This window comes from Haliaeetus albicilla, chromosome Z (assembly GCF_947461875.1).
Source record: "Haliaeetus albicilla chromosome Z, bHalAlb1.1, whole genome shotgun sequence".
NCBI lineage: Eukaryota > Metazoa > Chordata > Aves > Accipitriformes > Accipitridae > Haliaeetus > Haliaeetus albicilla.
Window position 1 is genome coordinate 16,971,565 of NC_091516.1, and position 16,358 is coordinate 16,987,922.

Below are 16,358 nucleotides of genomic sequence, written 5' to 3' on the forward strand. Positions count from 1 at the left end.
TAAGTAAGTAGAATTCCAAATATTAAGGAAAGTTCTGTCTCTGTCATCACTGTATAAAACAATACCCATTGAAGAAGCTTGAAATTAGAATCCTGTATAGTACGAGTAAAATAAAATTCTCAAGTTTCTTTTCACACATACACTTTTAGTCAAAATTAAAAGAAGGGCCAAGGGGTATTTTCGTTATTTGACAACTTATTTTCAAAGTGGAAAAGGATACCTGTCATCTCTGCAAAAGCCTGCTAGTTCAGAAACAATTAGCGAAAGCCAAATAAATGCCTGAGATAAATTGCCTATTTTTACTGTATAATTTTGATAACCACTTACAGATTTCTCCTGGTGTCTTACCCAGTTTTCTATTTACTTAGGCTTCAGGCTCGAATTGCTCACAGAATCCAGGAACTGGAGAACTTGCCTGGTTCTCTGCCCCCTGATCTGCGAACCAAAGCTACAGTGGAGTTGAAGGCACTTAGGTTATTGAATTTCCAGCGCCAGGTAATGCCTTTTGCTTCATGAAAATTCTCATAGAGGTTACAGCCAAACGTGTTGATGTAGCAAAGAGTAAACTGGCAAGAGATTTTGCAGCAGCATTGAGCCTAAGCAGAAGATTTTGCATGAGAACAAACTGACCGATAAGCAAGTCACAGGAATTTTTAACTTAGATTTTGTTTTGTTAATAAAAATGTGCAAGTGTTCTTTTCGCTTCCTGCTTTGTCTTCCAGTCTAAAGTGTAAGCATAGAAGTTTGTCCTTCAGAATGAACATGGCATTGACACAGAGGCAAAACAAGAGCTGGAGAGGCTGCAAGCTGATTTTCAACACAAATCCCAATAGACACCTCTTTCTGGACATACTTCATGTTTGTTGTGGGTCCTCTTGTTTTACGAAGAGTTGTATGTTGGTATTCTGTGTGGTATTTCTCTATGATCTGTTTTCAGGATTTCCACTGTGGCATACAGACCTTGAAAATTAAGCATAACAAGATCATACCAAAGATACAAGTTGGATGTTGAGTGCATGTATCAGCAAATTAATTTCAGAAAAAGAATCACACTGCCAGACTTTTATGGGCCTCTTGCCATTGGCTTTTCTAGCTAGTTTGGAAGAACAAAGATGTGATTTGGCAGGTCAAGCAAAAATATTTCCTGACAGAAGCCTTGGCAGTAGTTTTACTGTGATGTCCAAGTCTTCTTTCCCTCTACCTTTGGCGCTCCTTTGTAATGAAGTTTTGTCAGAGGTCAGATGAAAAGCAGCAGGCTGTCCCTGCTGTACTGCTGGGACTGTGGCAATACTGTTCCAAGCCCTTAACATTTACCTCTCCCTGCTGTCTTCTGTGCAGCTGGCAATGAAATGATTGTCAGCTATGTTCAGGTCCAGCTCTAGAAAGTATGTTACGTATGGTGTTCATTTGTGTTTTACTTCGATGGTGTAGCATCTTGGCTAGCACCTTTCATTGCAGCAGGACAGTCATTTGCAGCATCTTGTAAAGAAGGAAGAAATGATGATTAAGAGTGATTAACACTTTTGGCCATCCTGTGGAGACTTAAGATTTGTTTAGGTAGACAGACATAGCTGCTGCAACTGTATAGATGCTGGGTCTTTTCAGAACTGTAATAGAAAGGGAAGAGGAGGCTGGGACATCTTCTGGACTGTTACTGTTTTACTCTGCCATACCAGTGCTGAAAGTTGTTCCTCCATGAATTAAAAACTATTTTTTTTTTTTAAGTGTTTCTTTTTTCCTACTGGTAGCTAAGACAAGAGGTAGTAGCCTGCATGCGTCGTGATACAACACTGGAGACAGCACTGAACTCCAAAGCCTACAAACGAAGCAAGCGCCAGACTTTGAGGGAGGCCCGTATGACAGAAAAGCTTGAGAAACAGCAGAAGATAGAACAGGAGAGGAAGCGTAGGCAGAAGCATCAGGTATTTTAACTTACTAGCTATTTGTCCCATGTCAGAAATGCACCTTGCTTTGCTGTGTGGATCTTCTCTTACAAATTTTATTTATCCTTGTAGTTTCTAAGATTAAAAAAACTCCAAATCATGTGGTAAGCAATTGGAAAACATTAGGGTTAGAACTTTTGTATTACCAATTTCAAATCCTGTGCTTTGTCCAAGTGCCTGCACTAACTTGTTTCTCTTTCTAGGAATATCTGAATAGCATATTGCAGCACGCTAAAGATTTCAAAGAGTACCACCGGTCAGTCGCTGGGAAAATTCAGAAGCTTTCTAAAGCTGTAGCAACTTGGCACGCCAATACTGAGCGTGAGCAGAAAAAAGAAACTGAGAGAATTGAGAAAGAAAGAATGAGGAGACTAATGGTAAGGAGTAGAGGAAGGAATATGGTTGTTTTAGCTAAAATTACATACTCTATCCTTTTAATATTTCATATGCAGTCTCAGCCACACCCATGTATTTCCTTTGCAGAGTGAAGCCTCTCTAACACAGAAAGTATAAATCTAAAACTTCTGCAGTTTGATTACGTGTATTTCTGATGATGGTAGTGAATGTGACACTGTTCATTTTAATCTATAGCTACTTCTTTTTAAAAATTTTTTAATAAGAATAGTTGTTTTTTCTACCAGCATGAAAACTTAGCACACAAACATCATTGAAAACATAACTTAATCTTATTAACTTCAAATACTGACACTGTTATATAATTGCAGGGGTATCGGTCCATTATATAAACACTGGACTATGTTTTATTTCTAGGTTTATTGTTTTGAAGATTCCGTATGATTAACTTGTTTATGGCATTACTCCACAACTTTTATATAAAGCTGATTTCACATGCGAAAATACATAACAAATAGCAGTAATGGCGTGTATCTTGAGAATTAATAGCAGTCAGTTCTACCCATTAATGCTCCAGGGCCATACTCCTTCTTGCTATTTCAGTTTTGCCTTCCTTGCACTTGCACAATATCAGTTATATCATTCTTAGGACATAGTAGAATGGGTTTGTGTATAACGTCTTTTCAGAATGCTGTGGAACCAATCAGTGGGCTGCCTACGTTTCAGGAGTTAAAACAATTCTGGAATTTAAAGTGTAGACAGATTAATGTGTATGTAGAAGTACATTAGCAACTGGGGCTGGAAAAATTTCTTCAAGACATTGGTTAGCTCTTGTTTAACACTTTACCAACATAGAATTGAATGGGAATTGACATGCTTACTTTGAAACATGCTGGTAAAAACCGATACGTACCTAATATGGGTGCAGATGTAATGCAAAACTCTAGTCCCTGTCCAGAATCTATTGCCACCAGGAATAAGGACTGAACAGTTTGGTTTTAAAAACTCACAAAGTGAAATGTAGAAATAATTAAATATAAAAATGATAAAAAACTTAGAAATAAAGTGTGTGTAAAATGTAAATTAAGAACTTGCATATGAGAATAACAAATGTTTAGGCTCTAGAGCATTTCTTAAAATTACATAGTAATTGGCATTGTAGAGCTTTTTTATAATGAGAGATAATTGCCAGGAGTCTATCCAGTGAAGCTCATAAAAATGTTAATTATTAGAGAAAAAAGAGCTGATTAAAAAAAAGATAATCTTGATATTTTAGAAATATTTTTGTACATTGTTAGGTTGAGCTTATGTCAGTCTAACATGTAGTATGATAAATAATAAAGATGTCCACTTGTCGTGGTTTAATCCCAGCCAGCAACTAAGCACCATGCAGCTGCTCACTCACTTCCACCCCCACCCACTGGGATGGGGGAGAGAACTGGGAAAGGAAGTAAAACTTGTGGGTTGAGGTAAGAACAGTTTAACAGAACAAAAAAGAAAAGCTAATAATGATAACACTAATAAAATGACAACAGTAATAATAGAAGGATTGGAATGTACAAATGATGCACAATGCAATTGTTTACCACCCGATGACCGATGCCCAGTTAGTTTCCAAGCAGTGATCCACGCCAGGCCAACTCCGCCCAGTTTATATACTGGACATGATGTCACAAGGTGTAGGATACCCCTTGGCCAGTTTGGGTCAGCCGTCCTGGCTGTGTCCCCTCCCAACTTCTTGTGCCCCTCTGTCTTTCTTGCTGGCTGGGTATGAGAAGCTGAGAACTCCTTGACTTCAACTAAGCATTACTTAGCAACAACTGAAAACATCAGTGTTATCAACATTCTTCTCATACTGAACTCAAAACATAGCACTGTACCAGCTACTAGGAAGACAGTTAACTCTATCCCAGCTGAAGTCAGGACACCACTACTGAAAAATATGAAGTAGAATTGAATGTCCAGAAGTGGCACAGGATACCGGTGCTTCCAGAATATCAGTGCTTTCTCGTAAGACTCCTTCACCGAGGCTGTGGTTAATCTTGCCACAGATACAGCACTTCATAGGCATTTTCAGTTTTGGGCTTTACACTCAGAAGTATTTGCCCCTACTGCTCAATTAAACCCTTCTGCAAAAGCAAACTGTGTGTTACGTTAGTGGGGTTATTTTGCCTGTTTAGTTTTAGTCCAATTGTGATCACTTTTGAATTTGCACATATGTACTAGGTGTTTCTACAAACATGTTCTCTTCTCAGACGCTTGGTGTGGTCTAAGAAAATGTGCTGTGTCTAAAACTCTTCACATACCTTTTCAGGAATGTTGAATTCATTCCTCAGATTGTCCTTCATTGTCTACGATTAGAAATGGTGATTGTGTCACGGCTCATTAATACTAGTTTATATCTCATGCAGGAATGGGCATTGGTATGATTTAAAAAGATACTGTCAAGACAAGCTTGAATGTATAAAGGAAGTACCATGGCTAGATTACAATGACTGTCTATTCAGTAATAGTAATAATAATGATAATAATAATGATTAGTAATAATAATAAATCTAAAAGCTTAGGGTTTGAGTGTTATGGTTCTTATGGCTTAAGCATTACAACTGAATTTTACAAGCAATTTTACAAGCTCAGTTTGAATATCACAGCTGTTCTTGCCAACCTTCTGCAGTTCTGGTGTCTCTCCAGAAAGGAGGACATTTTCTTTTATCTCCCAGAGTGCTGTGTTTTAAAGTGGTCATCTTTAAAATATTTCTTTTTTGTATTTGGTTTCTATAAGGCATTGTATACTTCCTTCATTTGTTGTTTTAGCCAAAATTGACAAAGGCATCTCTGCTGCTTTCTATGTATTTTTCTGACATGCTCAAAAGCTGCACTACATCTTCACAGCACGTGAAAACAATATTTCCTGTTATGTCTTACCCCTAATAACACACTTAAGCAGTGCTATAAGGGTGCAGAAGTTGCCAGAATGACTCAGAGATATGGCTTATCTGGTGAATCCTGTCTCTGATAGTGACCTGTATGGAAGATGAAATAACACCAGAGTAGAAAGATGATAGACAATCTGCCCAGAAGAAAATTTTCTTTTAACACGTAAAAGAAAAAGATTTGTATTCATACTGGAAAAAAGGACTAAATGCAAGTTCAAATCCAGCTCCCATGTTTTTCCTCTGGGTATGGGCTACCTGCACTTCATGTCTTTGAAAAATCATCTCTGTAGGAGACTTAGCAAGCATCTCTGTTTCGGGGCATTGTAATCTGTTTGATGTGGTGTTAATTGATTCCCCCCACCCCTGTCATAACTGCTGTAGGTTTTCCAGTCATTAGTGTGTGAGAGTAGGAGATACTTAGAATCATAGAATCCCAGAGTCACTCAGACTGACAAGGAGCTCTCTAGTCCAACCACCTCCACAAATGTCAACATTGAGTTCAAAGCAGCTTGCTCAAGGCTTTTTTCAGTCCTGTCTTGAAAACCTCTAGGGTCAGAAATGGCACAACTTCTCTGCCTGTTCAGGTCCTTCTGAAGTGTAGCCCAGCCCTCGAGCATATTGACTGGTATCCCCCAGTTTCATGTAATCTGCAAACTTGACTAGAGTGCCCTCCATCCCTTCCTCTGGGTCACTGATAGAGATGTTAAACACAACATGCCCCAGGATAGATCCCTGTGGTATCCATCTTCTTAGTGTCTCCAGGTAGAGTGTGACCCTCTGCAGCCCTGCGGAGAAGGACTTGGGGGTACTGGTGGATGAAAAGCTGGACACAAGCAGGCAATGTGTGCTTGCAGCCCAGAAAGCCAGTTGCATCCTGTGCTGCATCAAAAGGAGCATGGCCAGCAGGCTGAGGGACGTGATTGTCCCCCTCTGCTCTCGTGAGACCCTACCCAGGGTACTGTGTTCAGCTCTGGGGCCTCCAGCATAAGAAAGACATGGACCTGTTGGAGCAGGTCCAGGGGAGGGCCGTGCAGATGATCAGAGGGCTGGAGCACCTCCGCTGTGAGGACAGGCTGCGAGAGTTGAGGTTGTTCAGCCTGGAGAACAGAAGGCTCCAGGGAGTCCTTATTGAGGCCTTTCAGTACTTAAAGGGGGCCTACAGGAAAGATGGGAAGGGACTCTTTTAACAGGGAATGTAGCGATAGGACGAAGGATAACAGCTTTGAACTGGAATGGGATAGATTTAGGTTAGATATTAAGAAGAAATTCTTTGCTGTGAGGGTGGTAAGAAATTCTTTACCGTGAGGGTGGTGAGGCACTGAAACAGGTTGCCCAGTGAAGTTGTGGATGCTCCATCCCTGGAATTGTTCAAGGCCAGGTTGGGTGAGGCTTTGAGCGACCTGTTCTAGTGGAAGGTGTCCCTGCCTATGGCAGAGGGGTTGGAACTAGATGATCTTTAAGGTCTCTTACAACCTGAACCATTCTGTGATTCTGTGACCCATTAACACAAATGTATGACTCTCTGGGCCTGATCATCCAATGAGTTCTTTACCCATCTAGTTGTCCCCCTATGCAGATCATAATGACCTGATTAAGATAACACATGCTTATTGACATAGGAATTGGTTGGTTTTTCTTTGGAAGCATTTCTTTCATGGCTGATGTCTATTTGCTATTGCTAGGCTGAAGATGAAGAAGGCTACCGTAAGCTGATTGACCAAAAGAAAGATAGACGCCTGGCCTACCTATTGCAGCAGACAGATGAGTATGTGGCTAACTTGACTAACCTGGTATGGGAGCATAAACAAGCACAAGCAGCCAAAGAGAAGAAGAAGAGAAGGAGAAGAAAGAAGGCAAGTAGTTATAGCTGGTATTTTTAGGCCATCTTTTCTTCAAATCCAATTTTAATATTGATAAATATAGTGATACCCAACTGTCATACACATACCAGAGTATCTCAAATCATCTACACTGCCAGATTCTTAACACTGAGGGAACTCATCTTTCCACTGAAATCTGTAAGAAATTTGCTATCATTAGTTGTAAAGAACGTGAGAAGGAAGCAGGATTAGAAAATTGTGAGCTGTTAACATTGACTTGCTGATAAATTGTCTACAGGCAAAATTGGGCCAGACATGTAAGTTAGGATTAAAGTACTGCAAAAGGATCCAATGGATCCAAAATACATTGTATGAAGAAGATGGAAAAAGTCTGGTTTGTGTAGCTGTTTCATACAGGGTGACGTTTTAGACCTCCGCATTCTACAGTTGGCTCAGTCCTTTTTGCAGGACCATTGGAAACAACTAGAGAGAAAGAACTTGGGTAGGTTTGTTAGAGTAAATGGGTATTCCGCTCATAGTATTGTTCATTGTGCATTCTTAACATTTAATTGAAGCTTTTCAAAATTACCTTTCTTTGTATGAAGTACTTACCCTGTGAGAGAGACTTGTTGTGGAAACTGAAGAGTGCTATTTTTTTTATTTACATTTCTGTCCTTTGTAACATACATTCCGGCTTTCCAAAATAATTTTTAACTATAGGTGGTAAATGTTTCTGCTCTCATAGCAGGATCTGATCTTTGCACAGTGAACATCACTGATGTTTACTGCTTATTTGTGGTGGTATGTTTGAGTTGTAAGGTTTCTCTCCATTGACTGTAGCTAAGCTATAATAATCTTAATATATTAGAGAGTAGTCTCACACACAAAAGAATGGACCCCTCCCCTTGTTGTTCATCCAAGTAAAAAAATACCCTCAGTCAATGTACCCTCAGTTTATATACTAGATGTGATGTCACATGGTATGGAATACCCCTTTGGCCAGTTTGGGTCAGCTGCCCTGGCTGTGTCCCCTTCCAGCTTCTTGGTCCCCTCCGTCTTTCTTGCTGGCTGGGCATGAGAAGCTGAAAAATCCTTGACTTTATATTAAACATTACTTAGCAACAACTGAAAACATCAACGTTATCAACATTCTTCTCATACTGAACTCAAAACGTAGCACCGTACCGGCTACTAGGAAGGCAATTAACTCTATTGCAGCTGAAACCAGGACAAGTACATACCCAAAATAAAAGTGCCTGCACAAAAATACAGTCTATGATGCCTGGTGACACCTCTGAAACTTGACATTAAAGTACTTTAGAGGAAATTAGTAGTAAATCGCATGAAACTTAATTACTATTTTATTTGTATTAGCACAGTCTGTAAGCAACTGAGCTCTAGGTCTGTACCAGAAATTCAGTAGGCCAACCACTTCTTAGATGCAGATTTATTACAGTCACTAGAGGTGTTGTAGGAACCATATTCATACTAGTAAATGGTTTGTGTGTGTGTGGTAGTAACTCTGTGCCTATCTATGGCTATATCCACCCACACCTTAAATTACGCGTATCCCAGGTTATTCAGAAATAGAGTGAAACATTTTCATGGTCTGAAATGCTGACATCATATAAAGCATTCTGTCTATACTTGTAATCTGACTGTGATATTTTGCACTTCTTCATTTCTTGTAGAAGGCTGAAGAAAGTGCAGAAGGAATGGCATCTGGTCTTGGTCCTGATGGAGAGGTATGGATTTTACAAGGTGGATTTTTTTTTTTTTTAAACTTTCCAGTGATTGTTCTGTGTGCCATTGCTATAGCTTCAAAAAATTCATGGCCACAAATGTTCTAAGAAGAGCTGTTGTTTATAACCAGTAATAAAAATTACCTAGAGTAACATTTATGCTAGCCTGTTTCTCTTCAGAAAGTTGTAGACTAAAAGAAAAACATATTGCATCTTATCACTGAGTATGCTGAAGAATCCTGCTCAGCTTTGTTATATGCTTAAAAGTAAATGGTTTTCTTACAGTCCATGTGTAGACATAATTTACTTTCTAAAATGAGGTTGTAAACACAATATATTCTAGCTTCTCCTTTTTATAAAATACATTGTTGACATTGCATGTAATTACCTTTCAGACACAGCACAGATAATAGTATTGTGATGGCTTAAGACATCTGAAAGTTCTTTCTTCCTCATAATCAAATGGAAATGAGTAATTTTTCTGTGTTATTCTTTGAATAGTATTTTTCATTCAGTAGCAGAGTACATGCTGCCTCATTAAGAACTATTCTGGTAATGCCATTTTTCTGTTCATTGTATTTTGAGACTAAGACATTAGAATTGTATTTATTGTTTTACTTTTCATCTTTTTTGTACTTGCAAGTGATATTTCTGCTGATGCAGTTAAAGAGTTATAGTAAAATCCTTTAATATAGTCACAATTGCACAAGGAAAATGCAGGTAACATTCCTGTAACTTCAGTGTTTATGGAAATGGGGTAAGTTTTATACTCTGTCAGTTGCTGTATTTATAACTGTTCAGAATTATTTTTTCTTGTTTACATATATATGTATATATATAAAAGGAAAAGGTTCTTCAGTAGAAGCAGTAGTAGAACGCAGAGGGTTTCTAAACTTAGAAAGTCTGTGATTAAACAGGGCGAAGAAATAACAGAAAAAGTAATTATGGTATTCTAGTTTTGTTAGAGCACCAGGATAAGTAAAAGGTTTTGTTATTGCAGGTGTTTTATCACATTAACTGAAGAAGTCAGGACAGTGAATCTTTAAAATAGGCCTTCTTTACTTAAAAAGTTAACTGAATTGTTGCGTCTGTGTTTCTCCATATAAGAGAAAAGGTCATAAGGTCTATGTATGTTTTTTTGTTATGGATGTCCATTGGTGTAAATAACAGGATTAAATGCCTATAAGCATACATACCTTGTGTCCTATTTCAGAGAAGCCAACAGTGCATTCTTTTCCATTTCCATTTTGTTAATTTATTTGGAATACTGTTATATATTTGTGGATGTCACATAGAATATCCTGCACATAGAAATACTGTGTCTCAGTGTTCACTTGATAGCCATGTGGGAAGGTGTGGCTTCTAATAACAAAATTTCACTGCTTGTTCAGATCTGGAATTTTGAAGGTGCTATTATTTCTTATGTATGACAAGCACGAAATTCAGTTGCCTTATGGTACAAAATTTCATTTGAATTTTTAGCCCATAGATGAGAGCAGTCAGATGAGTGACCTTCCAGTCAAAGTGACTCACACTGAAACTGGCAAAGTTCTTCTTGGACCAGAAGCACCAAAAGCAAGTCAGCTGGATGCTTGGCTGGAAATGAACCCCGGGTAAGTAGTTAGCATACAAGTGGGCTGCTTTTGCTATTTGCATTGATATTTTTCATGGGCTTCTCTTAGTTATTCTTTTTTCCTTTTTATCTATTCTATTCTGTTCTGTTCTGTTGTATTCTATTCTATTCTATTTTATTCTATTCTACTCCATTTATTATGTGTAAGCTGAGTAGGAGATGTATTGAACCTAATCCTTCCTCTTGTTATCTGTAATTGATACTCTTTCTGTTGTCTTTGTACAGCTATGAAGTTGCTCCCAGGTCAGACAGTGAAGATGAAAGTGGCTCTGAATATGAGGAGGAGGTATGTGTCTTTAAAAAAAAAACTTTGACAAGTAATACAGTAAAAAACAAGTACTTATTCCTTGTGGTATTTTCCTCTTTTTCATAAGGAAGGAAAGGAAGCAGTACTGGGTGTATAGGTGTTTTAAGAATAATACAAACAGGAAAAGCAGCTAGTTTGTAATTCTTTTCAGTTCATAGCAGTTGTCCTTTATATATGCTGAAAATGTCTAACTGGTAATCGGAGTTAGGAAAAGTAAGTATTTTACTCTGACTATTAATAATCATGAACCAGAGAATATAAGCAAGTTCATATTTTAAAATATATGTCAGAAAAGGCTGTATTGTGGCTTCGTGCTGAATGAAGTTAACATCTTTAATGTTTATGCATTGGAGGTTTTATTGGCAGTTCTGAATAACACAGTTATTTTTTATATATTATGTTTACTAAAATGTTAGGGATTACATCAGGGATTTAGGTTCAGACTGTTCAGGGTAGCCTTATTTGATTCAGTACTTTAATGGTGATTTAAATACTATTATTACAAAAATTCTAAAAAGAATCTTAAAATTAACACACATGAAGATCCCAACCCTGCAGGGTCATAATACTAGATACTGTGAATAATCAGTACCGATACTTGCATAACATTTTTCAGACAAGTACTTTCTAAAGGAGAGGAAGACAGAGGAGTAGAGAAGGACCATGTTCAATCAACAGGCTAGCAGCAGAACTAGGTGTAGAATTCAGATCACCTAAGGCTAGCAGTCTTTACAATGGTAGACTAAATTACCACTGAAATTGACTGGACTGTATTATGTTAAGGTATGTGCCTGTGTAGGACTAATTACTGCTAGTGTAATTCTACAAATCTGTCAGTATTAAGATAGGAGGGGAGGGCCTGATACCTGTCAGATTCTGGGAGGAATGTTAGATGTGCCCACATTTTTAGCACAGACTTTTCAGCAGCAATGTTGTTTAGAGCTGGGGAAATGATTTGTAGGAGAATACACTTGCAGAACTCGGAGTAGCGTTTTGTTCAGCTTCATTAGGGAGATTTTAAGTAGTTGGTTATCTGTTGCATCTGTAGCCAGAAGACAAATTAAGTTATTTTAAAAAGAGTGAAAATGTGGTCTGTTTTTAACAAGTTAAGAAACTAGAAGACTAAAACAGCAGGCTTTTAAGCTTTATTAACTTAACACAGGTCTGGAATATGATATAAACATATACATGGTATTGGAATCCTCTCCATGAACACAGTAGACAGACTAAGGGTTTTAAAAGTAAGATCATTAAAGGGGAAAATACTTTTTATTTCAAAGTATCATGACTTCCTGTTGGTTAATGTATGTCAAAAATGTCCTTCTTGTTATGCTGCAGTGCAATTCTGTTGCAGAAAATGTGTAAGTTGAACTTTGTGATTCATGTTTCTGTCATAAAGCATTGACTAATGAAAGCTACCAATATGTGAATGCCAGTTGAAAGTATGACTTAGGAAGATGTTGCACTTCCCAGCACCTCTGTTCTTTTTCTGTATTCTGTAGGATGATGAGGAAGAATCAAGCAGGTTAGAAGCAGATGAGAAGATACTCCTGGATCCTAACAGTGAAGAAGTTTCTGAGAAAGATGCAAAGCAAATAATTGAGTAAGTCTTCTTTAGGTGCTGTTCTTTGTTAGGTATTGTGATTTCTTACAGTGATGTTTCCCAAAAGTGTCTTGTTCTAGATTGCAGTGAGTTGTGGTAGCTTCTCTGCATGAACATCTGCAGGAGAAGGAACATGATCATTTGGTATTAACTGTGTACTGTTTATAAACTAGCTTGCACCCTTCGGTGTACTTGCCACAGTTGGGGATTTGCACTGTTTCTTTAGACATACATATGTGACCTGTGGTCAAAAAACCCTGTTGTTTGTGGGAATTCACTTTAGTTCTTTTTCTGCTTTCCAGGACAGCCAAACAAGATGTGGATGATGAATATAGCATGCAATATAGTGCTAGAGGGTCTCAGTCCTACTATACTGTTGCTCATGCAATTACAGAAAGGGTGGAAAAGCAGTCTTCTCTTCTTATTAATGGCACACTAAAACATTATCAGGTGAGAAATCATTAAAACATTAAAATACTTATAACTTGGAATTATGCTCGACATTTCAATGTGGTATTTCAAGTGGCAAACTGAAAATTTATTAAGAAATACAAGATCTTTAGTAGGTTAGAATTTGGGCATTACATGGGCCGAGCCATGACAGTTACCTATCACAGATAACATTTCATACATACTGCTTGAATAATAATACCAACTTTCTGCATATACAGTAACTATTTTTTTCATTGCAGACCAGTAATATTTTGGTTTTGCTATCCTTCTCATTGACCTGGAATTTCAGTTCTGCTTATTGTTTTCATTTGTTGTGGGTTAACAATATTTTTCTTCTTCCAATATTTAAAAGTTTACGTTTTTATTTTTTAATTAAGATCCTAATATTTCAGTGCAGTAATAGATAAAATTTGGAAACAAGAAAAATATTTTACTGTAGAGGTTAATGTCTCATATTCTTTACAGACATTCAGTGGATTTAGTAACTAGGAGCTTCTGTATTCTGACACAAGCTAGATTAATGTATGATTGAAAATGTCCTTGGTACACGTTTTCAACACTTCTGCTGTTGTACAGCTTTCTAGGAAACCCCAAGAACATGCATATTTACTGCAGTCAGAACATTATTTCTACTTCCACATAAATGAAAGAATAATACTCATCAAGATGTCATAAAGATGTGTATCTATTTCTGCCTGCAGATAACTAGGAGGAAGACTGCTTCCTAAGTGTGCAAAGCATTATGATTACAGACTCTGCTTCCTATGCTCCTGAGCACTGCCATCTATTACTGTAGCTTATTTAAATAATTTGAAATTCACGCGTTAAGCTGATTTCTCTTTTCAAAGCATTTTAGTATTTTTATATTGGGCTCCTCACTGTGGGACATGGTGGGAAAACAAGACAATAAACAAAAGCTGAAACAAGAGTGTTCAGACTGGGTGTACAGAAGAGGACAGTGCCACTGTGGAGCAGGGACTCAGAGAGGTTTTACCTAGGAGGTTTTCAATTGCTGACCATAGAAAGCCTTGAGCAACCTGGTCCCAAGACTGGACCTGCTTTGGGCAGGGGAATTGGTGTAGAGACTGCCTGAGGTCTGGTCCAAACTGAACAATCCCATGATCCTACTTGTTCATAGCAAAACTCCATCTGAATGTGAATTCTGGTGTGAATCCTCAGCACTTCTAGGTGTCTCACTGTGAGCCCTCAACAAAAAGAGGAATGTGTCATTCAGGGACTGCACACAATAGGTTAAATAACTTTTCTGACATCATTGAGGAATACTGTGACCAAGACAAGATAGAATCCAACCATACAGAGAAATACGCTACTTTTTCCCAACTGTCATGCCCTCTTATTTTTGCTGCCTCATTGTCAGTATGTTGTCCAGCTTGAGCACCGAATGAAGCAGGGAGCCAACAGATGCAGTGAGCTGCCTTCTTTACTGCATAAGCCTGATTCATTGCCTGGGAAGGTTTACCTGATGTACTAAGTGAATAGTGTATAACAATACTAATTTGATGGCTGTATTGGCTTAAAGTGCTCATGGATGGGAGATTAAGATTGTGATAATGCCTTTACTTCCTGAGCTGTAATTACTTACGGAACATAGAAATATTCTTACATTATGCAGATCTGTGTTTTGCAATGCAATTTCCCTGTGTGCCACAAAACAAAATAATTCAGTCTGTGGAGTTATGCAGACACTCACAGGGATTGCCAGTTAGAGCAGGTCCTTTAGCTGCTCAATGTGATATCTAGCAATTGAGAAGTAGATTCATTCTTTCTGGTGTCTGTTCTATATAGCAATTGCACCACAGGCAAGAGGTACACTTGTCTAAGGAGCTTTATGTCAGGAGCGTTGAGGCTTGGCTTTGGTTCTAGCAAGAATGTTCTGCAGGGGACTGTTCTGTGACTCTCCACTCCCTGTATTTCTCTGTCCTCTAGATTTTACATGCTTTTTCCTTCTCACATTTTTTTCTGCTTTTCCATGTTTCTTACTGTCAAGTTTGGTCAGATTGTGTCTTCCTTCATATTGGTGTATATTGGTGGAGAAAGTTCAATGATGTAGAAAAGACCATTTTCCTATTCTTAATTCTGAAGCTACTTTGTAAGTGGGACATAACGGTTGCAGAACAGATTCTGATCAGCTCTTGGTGGCCTGAGTGTTTAATACCTAGATATAAATCCATCAGCAAGTACATAAAGCCAGTAAATTGGCAACATTATTTAGGATACTCTCTTGCAGGGACAACAGAAGACTACTTTAAGCATGTAGTGTTTTCTCTCTGAACCTTCTCAGGCCTCATAATTTGCTTCTATTGCCATGCATGAGTCACACCAAAAGTCTGGATCTTAGAAGCAAAAACTTACTTTGCACTTGAATGAGTAATGTGATACACAGCTATGTGGAAGTCTGTGTGACAAGGGAATCATCTGAGTCAGTGCTTTCTAGCAGTACTCCTTGGAGTGTGAAACTCTATTCTGTAGACATTTCGTAGCTACAGTACTCTGGCTTCCTTCCAGTTCTGGGATTTTATACACAAGGCTTAACTGGACAGAGGGAGTCTACTCTGACATGTGGAAGTATGGACAGCAGATGCTAAATGGACATGTGCTACAAGAGCTTTAGCATACCGGTGACGCAGTTGGCAAGTGTGAGGCATACATGTTTTGCACAGACTTGATAGGTTTGGCTTTGAAAGATTTTAATTGACACAGGCAAATGGCGTGAAATATACACAAGAAAGTTTATTATTTGTCAGTGTTGAAATTGGAGAACAAACTTTTGTAATGTTAATTACAATGTTAATTTAACATTTTTTTGTTAAATGTTAATTTATCAACCTTACATGGGAATGCCTTTTTTGCTTTGTGTGCAGTACAGAAAAACCTCTGTATGAAATCTGACTTCATATTACGGGCTCTGCTAAGCAGGAGTGATGATTTCCATATAGCTGTTAACAGAAATTTATCTCGGTCTGGTTTTGGGTTGTTTTGTTTTGGGTTTTTTGTGGGGAAAGATGTTAAGATAGGCAGGGATCCCCATGCATATAGTATTATTGAAGGAAATCCAGCGTCTAAGTAGGCAAGGACATCAGAACCTTGGTTCTGTTTCTGTAGTACTGGTGTTAATTATTTGTGTGGGTGTTAAATAACTGGAACTATTCTTCATTTCAGCTCCAGGGACTGGAATGGATGGTTTCACTCTATAATAACAATCTGAATGGAATTTTAGCTGATGAAATGGGACTAGGAAAGACAATACAGACTATTGCACTCATCACTTACCTGATGGAGCACAAAAGACTCAATGGACCCTATCTCATCATTGTTCCCCTTTCGTAAGTAAAGGCTGTCTTTCTGCTGTTATCATTCTAAGCTTTGCCGATTGGTTTATTCAGAACACACACTTGTTTTTCATGTAATGCCGAGATGAGGTGCACAATGGGTTTACACTGAGCATGTATTCAGTATTTTCTTTGATCATTTCTTCCCAGGTAATTGTCTTGCATTGGAAGGATGACCAGAAGGCTGATAAAGCACTTGACTCCATTAGTTTCACTG

The 16,358-nt window shown here is 38.1% G+C and overlaps 1 protein-coding gene across 9 annotated transcripts in view; it reads left to right on the forward strand.

The window, feature by feature from the left end:
* The window catches only part of SMARCA2 (SWI/SNF related BAF chromatin remodeling complex subunit ATPase 2), a 117,372-nt gene that overhangs the window by 38,170 nt on the left and 62,844 nt on the right, over positions 1 to 16,358 (forward strand). For all 9 annotated transcript variants that reach the window (XM_069775874.1, XM_069775873.1, XM_069775880.1 and 6 more), the window contains 10 exons: positions 369 to 495; positions 1,749 to 1,922; positions 2,147 to 2,320; positions 6,916 to 7,086; positions 8,745 to 8,798; positions 10,278 to 10,408; positions 10,654 to 10,714; positions 12,238 to 12,338; positions 12,641 to 12,788; positions 15,972 to 16,135. In XM_069775874.1, the coding sequence (XP_069631975.1) occupies positions 369 to 495; positions 1,749 to 1,922; positions 2,147 to 2,320; positions 6,916 to 7,086; positions 8,745 to 8,798; positions 10,278 to 10,408; positions 10,654 to 10,714; positions 12,238 to 12,338; positions 12,641 to 12,788; positions 15,972 to 16,135 (1,305 nt within the window). The remainder of the gene's footprint in view (positions 1 to 368; positions 496 to 1,748; positions 1,923 to 2,146; positions 2,321 to 6,915; positions 7,087 to 8,744; positions 8,799 to 10,277; positions 10,409 to 10,653; positions 10,715 to 12,237; positions 12,339 to 12,640; positions 12,789 to 15,971; positions 16,136 to 16,358) is intronic.